This window comes from Sinocyclocheilus rhinocerous, unplaced genomic scaffold (assembly GCF_001515625.1).
Source record: "Sinocyclocheilus rhinocerous isolate Xijiao unplaced genomic scaffold, SAMN03320098_v1.1 scaffold1093, whole genome shotgun sequence".
Taxonomy (NCBI): Eukaryota; Metazoa; Chordata; class Actinopteri; order Cypriniformes; family Cyprinidae; genus Sinocyclocheilus; species Sinocyclocheilus rhinocerous.
This window is the reverse complement of record NW_015626381.1, coordinates 872,704-887,703: the sequence shown is the minus strand read 5'-3', so window position 1 is coordinate 887,703 and position 15,000 is coordinate 872,704. Positions and strand designations below refer to the sequence as shown.

The following is a 15,000-nucleotide window of genomic DNA, read 5'->3' as shown; positions in this document are numbered from 1 at the left end:
CTCATTGTGTTCCGTTCGCGTTCAAAAACCCATTTCAAGCCGTTCGCTAGCATCCGAATGGACTATCGATGGACTCAACTTCCGGCTTCCGCTTACGTAAAAGTCCCAACGGCTGAAAATTCAAAATAAAAGTGCTTCGCTTTAACGAGAGAAAAACCATTATGCCCAAACTTTCTTTGAAATGGGCTTAGCTTCTTGATAAAAAATTTAACAATAAACATATGAAGCAATTGCTACACACATGCTGTAGATGTAAACAATGTTTTAGGCAGTGTTCACCGGGAAAAAACAGGGTTACTTCCTGAAAAACATTGTACTTCTAACAGAAAGTACATTTTAAGTTACTGGATAATATCTATCCAACTACCTCTAAAATTCATGTGAATTTTGTAAAACTGAGAAAGAAACAGAGCTTCATTCAGTTTGTCAGATACATCCCCTTTGTTTAGAATTTAAGTTATTTTTCTACTTTTGTAAAAAAAAAAAAATTAATATATATATATATATATATATATAAAGAAAAAAAAGAAAAAAGTTTAACTTTTCTGTCATTAATCAGGTTGTTTTCTTGTTTATTTCTTTGTTTATATTTAATATAAAAACTATAACTACAGGTCAATAATTTGCACATAAATAATGACTCGAATAATCATTGAATTTAAAGCACGCTGTGAAGAGTCCAAATCAAAGAATTATTATGTATCCGACCAATCAGAGGCAACGCCCCGCCCACTTTATACTGTAGCGTCAAAGCTGCGTGCCGTTCTGCGCGTTCTGCTCTATAACAACAACAACAGCGTGACACATGAGAACACAAATACACTTCTGAGTCATTTATAGTCATTTCTCTCTTGCAAACAAAATAATGCATGTAACAGACTTTTGTCAACAGTGACAATAATGACCGTCACACTCAGCAAAAGTGAAATGTTTACAAATATTCGTTTACAGTTCACAAGCTGCAGTAATTAATTTGATTTTGCGTGTATGTATGGATTAAACGACATCATGCAGTACTCGATCTGGCCGGCAGGTGTCAGTGACGTGCGTGACAGCGGCGATGACGTCACTGCGCGGAAGTAAACAGACCGCTTCATATGTAAACACGTTTATGAAATGTTTACGATCATCTGACCATGTATTAAATAATATATGGTTATCATTCATAAAGGCAGCAGCCCGCGGTTGAATGACTGTGATTGGGGCAGAAGGACAGCGGTTATGCTGTAAATGTAATTGATTATTGATTGATTGAGTTCAGGATGGCTGCGGGTTTCGCTCCTCCGAAGCTCAAAGACTTTATTCTGACAGAGAAACTGGGAAGCGGCACATATGCGACCGTTTATAAAGCTTTCAGAAAGGCGAGTGATTATTGATCTCTGATTATTCGTTAGCAGAAGCATATTTGACATGCTTCAGTGAGACTGTTGATCAATCACTTTCTTGTTAGCGTGGTACTTTATTGTTTTACTTGAATGGTTATGAGTTATTTGAGTGATTGTTTGTTTTATTGATCATTTGCATGTTTTGGTTGGTTTCAGACTGACAGCAGGGAGGCGGTGGCTGTGAAGGTGGTCAGTAAGAAAAGTCTGAATAAAAGCTCAATGGAGAACCTGCTGACAGAGATTGAGATCCTCAAAACAGTCCGGCATCCTCACATAGTGCAGCTCAAAGACTTCCAGGTACAAGATTCCCAGCATTTAGTAATGTGTGCACTGTCTTACACTGCATGCCTTCCTTAAGAACAATGTGGATTTACTGTAACATATTTACATCTGAATAAAGGCTCAATGGAGAACCTGCTGACAGAGATTGAGATCCTCAAAACAGTCCGGCATCCTCACATAGTGCAGCTCAAAGACTTCCAGGTACAAGATTCCCAGCATTTAGTAATGTGTGCACTGTCTTACACTGCATGCCTTCCTTAAGAACAATGTGGATTTACTGTAACATATTTACACAGTGTCAGTAATGTAACATGTTGTCATAAATGTAACATGTTAATGTAACACATTAATTGTAACATATTTACAGTGTCACTAACATAACGTTGTCAAATGTAACGTTGTTACACATGAGTTGTAACATATTTACAGTGTCACTAATGTAACATGTTGTCATAAATGTAACACATTAGTTGTAACAAATTTACAGTGTCACTAACGTAACATGTTGTCAGATGTAACATTAATTGTAACATATTTACACAGTGTCACTAACGTAACATGTTGTCAAATGTAACATTGTTGTAACATTAATTTTAACATATTTACACAGTGTCACTAACGTAACGTCATTAATGTAACATGCTGTTGTAAATGTAATTTATTAATTGTAACATTAATGTAATTACATTAATGTAAAATACTAAATTAACTTTTTTATTTAAAATTGTATTTTGACAATTTAGCTAAATAATTGAATAACCAATGACGGACAAAGCAGAAAACACACACACACACTCACACTCACTCTCACACACACACACACACTCACACTCACACACAATGATGAAATGACTGATACAGACTGATTCGGATGAGAAGACATGATGTGTCTCATGTGTGTGTTTTAGCATGTGCTCTTCAGTTTCTCCATGAGAAGAACATCTCTCATCTGGACCTCAAACCACAGAACATTCTGCTGAGTGGAAACGTGCTGAAGCTCGCAGGTGAAACTTCATGACACGTGAACTTTAATGTTCCAGCACATCACTGTCAGCACAATTATTACACTTGAAGAAAAGTCAGTAAAAATAAGGTCTAATGCACTGTTACAGTTTGTTTCAACTGCTTACACACTTTTCAAAACTTTGCCTTTTTTTCAAAACTTTACACACAAATCCAAGAACTGCACACAAAATGCAAAATGCCGCACATCTCTTGCAAAACGAAGCACTGCATTCAAAATATCACAAACACATCTCAAAAGCAAACACCTTTGCATTATATTAATTCCTGTTAGATTTGTGTGTTACATAGAGAACTGTGTTGTGTTTTGCAAAAAGCTGAAATTGAAAACCGAGTCTAAGGCTGAGAATATAATGTATGGTTTTGCAGATTTGGTGCATGCTTCTGCTGTTTGAGTGCCAGCTTTCAGAAACTGTGTGACAAGTGAAGATTGTGTGTGTAAGCAGTTTTCGGGATTGATTTTTCACAGGTGTTTTCTAGAGGCTCACAGGGGTGTTTTGTTCACATGTCTGACGTCATTTGCACGAGTCTGTTGTGATTTTACTTCTCAGCATCTCATAAGGTGAATAACCGGTTGTGTGTGTAGATTTTGGTTTTGCGCAGTACATGAGCCCATGGGACGAGCAGCAGGCTCTGAGAGGCTCTCCGCTCTACATGGCTCCTGAGATGGTGTGCAGACGGCATTATGACGCTCGAGTGGATCTGTGGTCCGTCGGGTTCATCTTATACAGTGAGACACAAAAACACAATTTCATATTTGATAAGAAATATAAATAAATAAGATTTAAAGGAGACATATTATGCCCCTTTTTAGAATATGTAATATAAGTCTCTGGTGTCCTCAGAATGTGTCTGTGAAGTTTCAGCTCAAAATACTCCACAGATCATTTATTATATATATATGTGTGTTTTTTGAGGGCAGAAGCATTATTTGGACGAGCCCCCTTCGCCTCTCGCTCATTCGCTAAACTAGAAGAGAAGATCCGCAGTGAGAAACCCATCGAGGTGAGAATCAACATCTGACTCACTGATTTGTGTTTACATTGCTACACATAAACAAAGGAGTTTCCTTATCATAATCAATGTTATTTTTATTAAAAACACATTCAATGTTATAAAAAGCTTTTTTTTTTTTTCATTTGCTGGAAATGCAAGATTTATTATTATTATTATTATTTTTTAAGTCATATCATCATCAAAGGCTATATTTGTGGCAAACTCAAGAATGTTAAAATTTAATACTTTTTATACAATAATTTAAAATTAAAAAATAAATATAACAATTATTTACAATCTTTCAAAAATTATATTTTCACAGGAGAAACCTTTAAAAAAATGTGTTTTTTTTTTTGAGTAAAAACATTTCCTAGTATCATTTAAAGCGAAACATTAATAAAATATGGATTCTGTTCAGATTTTAAGTAGGCATTTTATAGTTATTATTCTTATTAGCCATACTCATTTACATAAACGTCTGTAGTCATTTGCATTGCATTGTTTGAGTGAAACTGTTCTCAAATCCACTTAAAAAAGCATTAGTCTTTAATTTTAAGAATCAAATGTTGCATTGTTCAGATATTCATGAGATGTGCATATGTTGATTTAGTTTGTAAGCTGCACTTTTCTCTAAATGCATGTGTAATTATGACAAACATCAGTTAAACACTGCAATATACTTTTCTAACTTAGTGTTTTAGTCATGTTGTTCAATACAACTATCTAAAATGCTTTACTTTTTTTTTTAAATGCTTTAATTTCTTTCTTCAAAATGATTGAAGATATTACATCTTGTTTTCTGAAAGATTTCTCAATATGTTGTTAGTTTTTGCTTAGAACAAGAAAAATATCTGCAAATGGTGTAAGAAACAAATCTTAACTCAAAAAGAAAACAAGATAATTTTTCTTGCCCCATTGGCAAATATTTTATTTTCATTTTAAGGAAAAAACACTTCATTTTTTATACATTTCTTCAGAAAACAAGACTTAATATGAAGTAAATGTATCTAGACTTAAGAATGTTTTTTGCATTTTTTTTGCAGTGTAAAAAAATATTTCTTTCTTATTATTTTTGTCTTGTTTTTCAATACAAATATGTAATTTCTTAAGTCTTGGTTTCTGAAAAATTAAACAAAACAAAGTGAGTTTATGCTTAAACCCAGAAAAATATCTGTCAGTGAGATCAGAAAAATGAACTAAATTTAAAGATTATTTTTCAGACTTTACCGACAGATGTTTGTTCTTGTTATAAGCGTAAACTCACTTCATTTTGATAATTGTTTCAGTAAACAAGACATGGTATCTTATACAGTTGTGCTTGTTGATGTAAGAATGTTCAGACATTCGCAGTGGAAAACAAGACAGAAATACTGAGGAAGAAAGTCACGTTTTGCGGTGTGTGAACTGTATTTGTCTTCTAGAAAGCGCTGGTGTTGCAGGCGGTGCAGAAGGACCAGGATGGAGAGCGATCGGCTGCGTTATCTCTCTACTGTAGTGCACTCGAACACTTCGTTCCTGCCATTCACTGTAAGACACGAGCGTCTCTCTGTTACTCGAGTCACAATCCACTCTCATCATCTCTGTCTCTGCTCTTTCAGATGAGACAGACAGACAGAGGAAGGAAGCACTGAGACAGAAGGTAAAGAAATCATGTCGTTCCAAACCCGTGGGAACTGGGGCAAAAACCCACCCTCCTTAGTTACTGTTGCTATGTCCGACAAGCCAAGCCGCTCTCACGCTACACATCATGTTCTCACGCAGTGAGAAATACTGACAACATGCCGACAGACAAGACAGAGAAGGTTACTTTAGGTACGAAACCAGGTCTCAGCTTTCAAACTTTGTCACTTTTTAAGAAATTCAAACAATAAATACCGTTTTGTGTCTCTTTAATGTGTCGTGACAGATCACTGTCGCGCCTGAACCGATCGTCTTTTCATATTTACTTGAAGCACGAAATAAAAGTGAATGAACATCAGAAGGTATTTTATTTCAACCGCGGTGAGACGTCAATACTAGGGATGTAACGATATCAAAATCTCACGATACGATAATATCGCACGGTACGGTATTTATTGCGATATTTAAAAAAAAAAAGACAAATGAAGAATTGGCGGAAAAAAAATAAAATTTTGTACATTTTAGTTAAATTATTCTATCCAATGCACTTTGAGAGTTCGAAATTAAGAGCGCCAACCCATGTTAACTAAGAAAAGTTAAAAGGGACTCTTTAGTTATGATATACTGTCTCAGTCTAAATTACATCCACACTGGTGTTTTAGGAAGCCAAACAAATTAGAATATAATAATAATAATAACAGTAATAGTCATATATTGTTAAACAATTGCACTGTAAAATAAATGAAAATGAATATTTCATAGGTATATTTTTTTTGCTTTACACTACAGCAGGGAAATTACAATACTTCTTTCCTAATTTCTACACTTGAAAGAGATATTTTGAATTTGGACTACATTTAAACCGCTAGCTGTCAGTAATTCATGCTGCACTTTAAGCTTTTATTTTGACAGAAACGGCAGTAGAGCTTTTATTTTGAAGGAAAACTCTAGCTTTAGTGAAAACAGGCTTACAAAAACACGTCTTACTACAAATCTAGTGAAATGCTGTCATCATCTGCTGCGAAAATAAAGCATAACTGTGACCACGACAATATCGAGACAGTTTTGCTATCGCGATATCACGATATTGATAATATCGTTACATCTCTAGTAAATACACAACATTTTTCAAGTTTAAGTCCTCCGAAGTTAATCTAGTCTCCTGTCTGATTTGTTTGCCGGACAAGATGGTGGATTCTGCGTTATGATTGGTCAGATCGCCTGTCAATCAAGCTTTTTGCGAACTGTCAATTATAAACTTAGTTCTTAACACTGATCCAGTTTTCTGGATGCTCATTTGTTTTCTCTCAGGTGAATCAGTATGTTTCTCGTGCCGAGGAGCTCAAAGCGCTGGTCAGATCGGACAACAAGATCAGTTTTGAGGAGGCAAAATCAACCAGGAACATATTGATATGTAAGCAGTGCTGCATTATTAATATCTAATATCTCACTCCAGTTCTGACGTTGAGATCTTCGTTGCGTTCACAGAAATGTCCAGAGATCAGCCGCGTTTTCTGGCGGCCCTGGAAGTGGCGTCCACTGCTGTTGCCCGGGTAAGTGTTGCAACGGCTCATTTGCATGTGTGTCATGTGAGCTGCAGTGTTGCATGATGGGTAATGGAGTTGTGTGTGCAGAAGGAGAGCGGCGCCGAGGACTACGACACGCTTGATCTATACCAGCAGAGTCTGGGCGAGCTGCTGCTGGCATTGGCGGGTAAATCGTCATAAAATCTTACTGCCAATCATCCGATAAAAACTCGCAATGCAGAGCAAATCCTCAATTTAACATTCATTTTTAATTTTATAAAAACTATCCAGCAACTATCCAAAACACCATAGTAACAACCCAGAACACCCTAGCAACCACTTAGTAACAACACAGAATACCATAGCAACCACCAAGCAACAGCCTAGCAACCACCCAGAACACCCCTGCAAACACCTAGTAACAACACAGAATACCATAGAAACCACCTAGCAACAGCCTAGCAACAATCAGAATACCCTAGCAACTGCTTAGCAATATGTGTAAACACTCAGAACACCCCAGTAGCCACCTACTAACAACTCAGAATACTATAGCAACCATCAAGCAACAGCCTAGCAACCATCAGAATACCCTAGCAACTGCTTAGGAACAGGTGTAAACACTTAGAACACCCAAGCAACCACTTAGCAACAGCTAAGAAACCACCCAGAACACCCCTGCAAACACCTAGTAACAACGCAGAATACCATAGAAACCACCGAGCAACAGCCTAGCAACCATCAGAACACCCTAGCAACTGCTTAGGAACAGGTGTAAACACTCAGATCACCCAAGCAACCACTTAGCAACAGCCCTGCAACCATCCAGAACACCTTATAAACCACCTAGCAACAGTTTAGCAACCATCCAGAACACCCTAGAAACCACATAGTAACAACCTAGCAACCATATTGAACACCCTAGCAACTGCTTAGCAATGTGTGGGAACACTCAAAACACCCTAGCAACCACCTAACAACAACACAGAATACCATAGCAACCACTTAGCAACAGCCTAGCAACCATCAGAATACCCTAGCAACTGCTTAGCAACAGGTGTAAACACTCAGAACAACCTAGAAACCACCTAGCAACAGCTTAGCAACCATCCAGAACACCATAGCAACCACCCAGTACACCTTAGTGAATGAGTTTTGGACAAACATCACTGCCATTTTTTTTCTGAAAATGTAAAATGTAGTTCTTCATGAGGCTGAGGGCTGTCAGGCGTCCAGATGTGGCGGTGAGCGGTTGCCAGGTCAGCGTGTGTGGTACGATCATCTGGATCTCATTGAGAGCAGCTCTCTTCATTCTCAGTCTTATTAAATACTGAAGCAAATGCAAACTGTTATCTCTCAAACTCCTCGAGAGCTCCAGACCCCACAGCTCTGCTGGATTCCCGCCTCACTGCAGTTTTTTTTGGCCATTTCTCTCCCGCTGTTGATCTGTTACGGCGCTAGTGCCAGCACTGGCCTAATCAAAACACAGCCGCCGGGCCGCGACAGGCTCCTGTGCTTGTGAAACATTTCTCCATTACTTGGTTTTACTATTGCTTAGTGCTAAGTTAAGCATATGGGTTTGTTCAAATCGCTAGGATTTACTAATAACAAAACCAAATCAAATAGAAAAGATCCCATAGACTGAAAAAAAGACTTGATTTGATTCATTCATTGCCCTAGCAACCGCATAGCAATGTGCTGAAACCCTCAGAAAACCATAGCAACAGCATAGCAATGTGCTGAAACCCTCAGAAAACCATAGCAACTGCATAGCAACGTGCTAATAACCACTCTAAAAACCATGGCGAACAAATAGCATCATGTTCAAACCCACTCAGAAAACCACGACAACCACATAGCAACATGCTAAAACCCTCAGAACACCACGGCAACAGCATAGCAACATGCTAAAACCCTCATAAAACCATGGCAACAGCATAGTAATATTAAAACCCATTCGGAAACCTGTAGCAACTGCAGAGCTACGTGTTAAAACCCTCAGAAAACCATAGAAACCACAAAACAACGTGCTAAAACCCTCAGAAAACCATGGCAAACACATAGCAAGGTGCCAAATCCCTTAGAAAACCATGGCAACCGCATAGCAACATGCTAAAACCCTCAGAAAACCACGGCAACCAAATAGCAACGTGCTAAAACCCTTAGAAAACCACGGCAACCAAATAGCAAGGTGCTAAAACCCTCAGAAAACCACAACCAAATAGCAACGTGCTAAAACCCTCAGAAAACCACGGCAACCAAATAGCAAGGTGCTAAAACCCTTAGAAAACCACAACAACCGAATAGCAACGTGCTAAAACCCTTAGAAAACCACGGCAACCAAATAGCAAGGTGCTAAAACCCTCAGAAAACCACAACAACCAAATAGCAAAGTGCTAAAACCCTTAGAAAACCACGGCAACCGAATAGCAACGTGCTAAAACCCTCAGAAAACCACAACAACCAAATAGCAAAGTGTTAAAACCCTTAGAAAACCACAGCAACCGAATAGCAACGTGCTAAAACCCTTAGAAAACCACGGCAACCAAATAGCAAGGTGCTAAAACTCTCAGAAAACCATAGCAACCAAATAGCAAGGTGCTAAAACTCTCAGAAAACCATAGCAACCAAATAGCAAGGTGCTAAAACTCTCAGAAAACCATAGCAACCAAATAGCAAGGTGCTAAAACTCTCAGAAAACCATAGCAACCACATAGCAAGGTGCTAAAACCCTCAGAAAACCATAGCAACCAAATAGCAAGGTGCTAAAAACCCTCAGAAAACCACGGCAACCAAATAGCAACGTGCTAAAACCCTTAGAAAAGCACGGCAACCAAATAGCAAGGTGCTAAAACCCTCAGAAAACCATAGCAACCACATAGCAAGGTGCTAAAACCCTCAGAAAACCATAGCAACCACATAGCAAGGTGCTAAAACCCTCAGAAAACCATAGCAACCACATAGCAAGGTGCTAAAACCCTCAGAAAACCATAGCAACCACATAGCAAGGTGCTAAAACCCTCAGAAAACCATAGCAACCACATAGCAAGGTGCTAAAACTCTCAGAAAACCACGGCAACCAAATAGCAAGGTGCTAAAACCCTCAGAAAACCATAGTAACTGCATAGCAAGGTGCTAAAACCCTCAGAAAACCATAGCAACCGCATAGTAAGGTGCTAAAACTCTCAGAAAACCATAGCAACTGCATAGCAACATGCTAAAACCATTAGAACACCATAGCAACTGCATAGCAACATGCTAAAACCATCAGAACACCATAGCAACTGCATAGCAACATGCTAAAACCATCAGAACACCATAGCAACTGCATAGCAACCCCCTAGCAACCACTCTTAACACCAGCATTTGGTGCCACTAGATTCTCTCTGCAGGTTTTGAAGCAGCCGTCAGTGTGTGTGTGTGTGTTGGTGATGAGCTGGTGTGTGTGTGTGTGTGTGTGTGTGTTGGTGATGATCTGATGTGTTTGTCTGTGTCTCCTGCAGCTGAATCTCAGGGCCGGCGAAGGGAGCTGCTCCACAGCGAGGTGAGACTAATATCATCTGACTGTTTATTCTGTTTCTCCTACAGCATTGTGAGCTCATGAACCGCTGTCACATGACTCACATGCATCTGACGCATTCAGCAAAATCACATTCTGATATCAGCTTATGAGCTTTAAAGGTGCTGTATGTCACTTTTTGACTGCGCTAAAGCACAAAATACCATAACGTTTGCAGATATTTAGGAAACATGTTAAATTCACATATATGTTTCTCTGAAACACAAAGTTAAAGTCAATTATTCTGCTTTAAAAATGTGCGTTCCGTGTCAGAATGTCTGTTTTTGTTTGGGTCTGTGTGACTCCGCCCACTGCCAGTTTACCCAATAGGATTTCAGCACCCTGGGTTGCCAGTTGGTGGAAAACAGCGTACTGCAGCCATGGAAGGCAGCAAACTAAATTGGTCAATGATTGCAGATTCTGCCCGACCTAAAAAACCTCAGCATCCATCTAAAGAGCTCTGTGAGCAGAGGAACATAAAAACACAAATAAATAAACTCATCAGCTTACAGTGCAAGACTCGTCGCCTTCCACTGACAATCTGGCAACCCGCGTGAGAGTCTGAGGAGAAACAACACTCTCCAATGATCTGAATATAGAAACACAGCCGCTGCTGTCAGCTCAGAGAAGCACTTGAGTGTGAACGTCAGCGTAATCATGCATCTGTTACCTGCTAACGCCATCCTAATGAGCCTTTAACCAGTGGTTACATCATTTACATTTCACAGGCGCTTAAATTCAGCAACACAAAAGAAGATAGTAGTATGAGTAAGAGTATGGATAAGCAAACAGTTGCCGGTAGCCATTGACTTCCATTGTATGGAATGAAATACTATGGAAGTCAATGGCTACTGGCAACTATTTTTTGCTAAAAAGACACCTCCATGCTCCAAAAGAAAATACAGACGCTCAGACTTCCACAAAACCTGCTCCTCACTCGCACAAAACTATCCATTAGTGTCTGGTAGATCTAGTGGTGTTATGTAGAGCTCACAACCATCAGTTGACCAATCACAACGCTCCGTTTCATCAGTTGAGTTATGAGTGGAATAAAGGGAATATTGATTTATGCCCTGATTTTCTCTTGCAGATTAAAAGTCTGATGAGTCGAGCTGAATACCTCAAAGAGCTGATCAAGGTAAACGCTGTCGTATCTCTCGCTCCGCTCGTTTAGTGAAGCATCATCTAAAGCGTGTGTTTGCAGATGCGGGAAACTCAGACGGACGAATCGCTGAAGAAGGACGCCGCTGCTGAGTCTGTGAGATCCTGTAAATTCAGATCATATTCATATAGAGAATAACGTGTCTGTCCCTGGCTTCATGTTTCATTAGGAAATAAACCATTGCTACGAGGGAAAACTGCTCATCTAAAACATTTCATGGGCTCCTTAAAGTTACAATTAAAATTTTAAATACATAGATGTGAATAAAATAAATATTAAATATAATAAATAAATATTTTTCTAAAGTTTTTTTCCTTTTGTAAATGAAATAAATTGATAAAATAATAAATGTAAAAATAATAAATAAATGTACAAAAAATAATAAAAATATATTTAAATAAAATAAATACATTTAATAATTAAAATAATAAATTATTTTTTCTAAAGTTTTTTTTTCTTCATTTGAACACATTTATCTTTGATTTCATAATGAAAGAATCAATTTATATTGGATCTCTCATAATAATAATTCTAATGTGCAAAATTCAAAAAATGTAGAAAAATTGTGCATAATCCACTTCTACACTCGCTCGCTTTTCTAGTGTATAAACATGTTTCCGTACAGAAACGTTCTCTGACATCGCTCTCTCTCAGCCTGTTGTTTACAGTGAGCTGCGGGTTCTCGCCATGGCAATGGATGCCGCGTGTCACATGACCGGAGGATTCACAGCATCTGATTGGCTCCTGGCAGACGGTCAAAGCGCAGTCACTTCTGGACTTTGTTCATCTGGACGAGATCTGAAATCTCTGTGCTGAGAAACAGACCTTCACACCTGAAGGAAAAGAGTCCTGAGTGTAAAATCACTGCTCTGGATTTAAACGCACTCTGCTTTCTCTCTCTCACACACAAACACACACACACACACACACACACTCTTCTCTCTCACACACACACACACACTCTTCTCTCTCACACACACACACACACTCTTCTCTCTCACACACACACACACACTCTTCTCTCTCACACACACACACACACTCTTCTCTCTCACACACACACACACACTCTTCTCTCTCACACACACACACACACTCTTCTCTCTCACACACACACACACACTCTTCTCTCTCACACACACACACACACTCTTCTCTCTCACACACACACACACACTCTTCTCTCTCACACACACACACACACTCTTCTCTCTCACACACACACACACACTCTTCTCTCTCACACACACACACACACTCTTCTCTCTCACACACACACACACACTCTTCTCTCTCACACACACACACACACTCTTCTCTCTCACACACACACACACACTCTTCTCTCTCACACACACACACACACTCTTCTCTCTCACACACACACACACACTCTTCTCTCTCACACACACACACACACTCTTCTCTCTCACACACACACACACACTCTTCTCTCTCACACACACACACACACTCTTCTCTCTCACACACACACACACACTCTTCTCTCTCACACACACACACACACTCTTCTCTCTCACACACACACACACACTCTTCTCTCTCACACACACACACACACTCTTCTCTCTCACACACACACACACACTCTTCTCTCTCACACACACACACACACTCTTCTCTCTCACACACACACACACACTCTTCTCTCTCACACACACACACACACTCTTCTCTCTCACACACACACACACACTCTTCTCTCTCACACACACACACACACTCTTCTCTCTCACACACACACAGACACTATCTCTCTCTTTCTCACACACAAACACACACTCTCTCTCTCACACACATACACACTCTCACACACACACACTCACACACACTCTCTCTCTCTTTCTCTCTCACACACAAACACACTCTCACACACACACACACACTCTCACACTCACACACACTCTCTCTCTCTTTCTCACACACAAACACACACAGAGAGAGGCCGACCGCAGCTCTACCGCAGATCCAGTGGAATCTTTCTCACATACATACTTTCTCATCACACTTTCTGTGTGTTTACTCTGGGCTCACACACTTCACACGCACACACACTTCACAAACAAACACACACACACACACACACACTTACTCACAAAGGGAGAGTTTAGCGTCAGCGACCTGACGGCAGAACACTGTGTGTGTTTGATTTCTGGTGATTGTGTGGTTATTTATTCACTGTCTGATTTGAATGAAAGCATCATCTGTATTTCTCTCTCTCTGAGTGAATATTTTCTTGCGTTATGAATTTCAGTTGGCCATAAATTGTCATTTCCTCTCCGCATTCCTCCAGTAATATAATTCCTCCCCTGCATTCCTCTTTCCTCTCTGGAATAAATCAGCCTGCAGAAACCAGCATCATATTCACTGGCAGCACAACAACAAAACATCAAGAACTCTTTACTCTCCTTCACGTGATCTAACAATGACAAACACTTCTGAAGAATTCAGAAAATAAGAACAAATATCTGCCAATAGGCTCAGAGAAATCTACTTAATTCAAAGAACAACAGATATTTGTTCTCATTTTAATCATAAACTCAGAAAACTAAAATTTCTCAGAAAATAAGACTTCATATCTTCATTTTGCATCTCCAGGAAATGTGTCTTGATTTAAGGATGTTTAGATATTTGAACTGGAAAACATGACAAAAATACAGAGGAAGATATTCATTCTATTGCAGCGCATGCAACATTTAATGCCACAAATTTATGAATATAAGACATTCTGTTCCAGTTTAAGAACTTTTTAGGCCAGAATTTTTGTCTTGTTTTTCATTACAAATATCTAAACATCCTTAAATCAAGATAGAATCACTTGGGAAGTAAAATGACATAAGATAAGTCTTATTTTATGAAAAAGAAAAAAATAGCTTAAAATAAGAAAAAATGTCTGCCAGTGGGGTCAGAAAAATAATCTTGGGTCACACTTTAGTTTGGGGACCAATTCTTACTTTTAACTAACTATTAACTATGACATCTGCCTCAATTAGTTTGCTGATTATTAATAGTTAGTAAGATATTTTTTCGAGAAGATTTAATAAGCAATTTTGATTCTCAAGTAAATGCATATTGATTAAAAACGTTTAGATGTTTGTCCTGAAAAAACAGACTGAAGAAGAGCATTGTTTTTTGCAGTGTAGTGTTGATTGACGTAACAAGCGGCAGTAATTAAAGGCTTCTTAAGCTGAAAGGTCAGCCTGCGGTTTAATCAGATCTCACGAGCTCTCGAGTTTCATTCGAGAGGACAGGTACGGATCGCAGCTCTCAAACACACAACGGCCCTGTTGTTACAGGCCTCAATGTTCTGCCAGCTCCGTCTCAGAGAAGTCATGCCAGCTCTGCATCAGATGAACTGAGGACGGATTGTGAGTGTAAGGAGGGACGTTAATCCTTCAGAGACTCACACACACACACACACACACT

At 39.0% G+C, this 15,000-nt stretch overlaps 2 protein-coding genes and 1 pseudogene across 2 annotated transcripts in view; 2 read left to right on the top strand and 1 right to left on the bottom strand.

The window, feature by feature from the left end:
* The window catches only part of LOC107712961 (TM2 domain-containing protein 3-like), an 11,753-nt gene extending 11,656 nt beyond the window's left edge, over positions 1-97 (bottom strand). Inside the window, exon 1 of the mRNA XM_016518361.1 lies at positions 1-97. This exon is cut by the window's left edge and continues 56 nt beyond it. Coding sequence (XP_016373847.1) covers positions 1-53 — 53 coding nt within the window. The 5' untranslated portion in view covers positions 54-97.
* Positions 98-1,075: 978 nt separating this feature from the next.
* LOC107712968 (serine/threonine-protein kinase ULK3-like) lies at positions 1,076-2,452 on the top strand. The gene is made up of 4 exons (XM_016518369.1): positions 1,076-1,361; positions 1,542-1,599; positions 1,786-1,868; positions 2,411-2,452. Exons 1-4 carry the CDS (start codon positions 1,263-1,265, stop codon positions 2,420-2,422), a joined length of 252 nt encoding a protein of 83 aa, XP_016373855.1. The 5' UTR covers positions 1,076-1,262; the 3' UTR covers positions 2,423-2,452.
* Positions 2,453-2,538: 86 nt separating this feature from the next.
* LOC107713156 (serine/threonine-protein kinase ULK3-like) lies at positions 2,539-12,492 on the top strand (annotated as a pseudogene).
* Positions 12,493-15,000: the final 2,508 nt, after the last annotated feature.

Excerpts from the sequence above, each read along its gene's own strand:
- LOC107712968 (XM_016518369.1), top strand. The coding sequence starts at position 1,263 with ATGGCTGCGGGTTTCGCTCCTCCGAAGCTCAAAGACTTTATTCTGACA. Across the intron at positions 1,362-1,541 it reads TTTATAAAGCTTTCAGAAAG|ACTGACAGCAGGGAGGCGGT; the intron begins GCGAGTGATTAT and ends GGTTGGTTTCAG. Across the intron at positions 1,600-1,785 it reads TAAGAAAAGTCTGAATAAAA|GCTCAATGGAGAACCTGCTG; the intron begins GCTCAATGGAGA and ends ATCTGAATAAAG.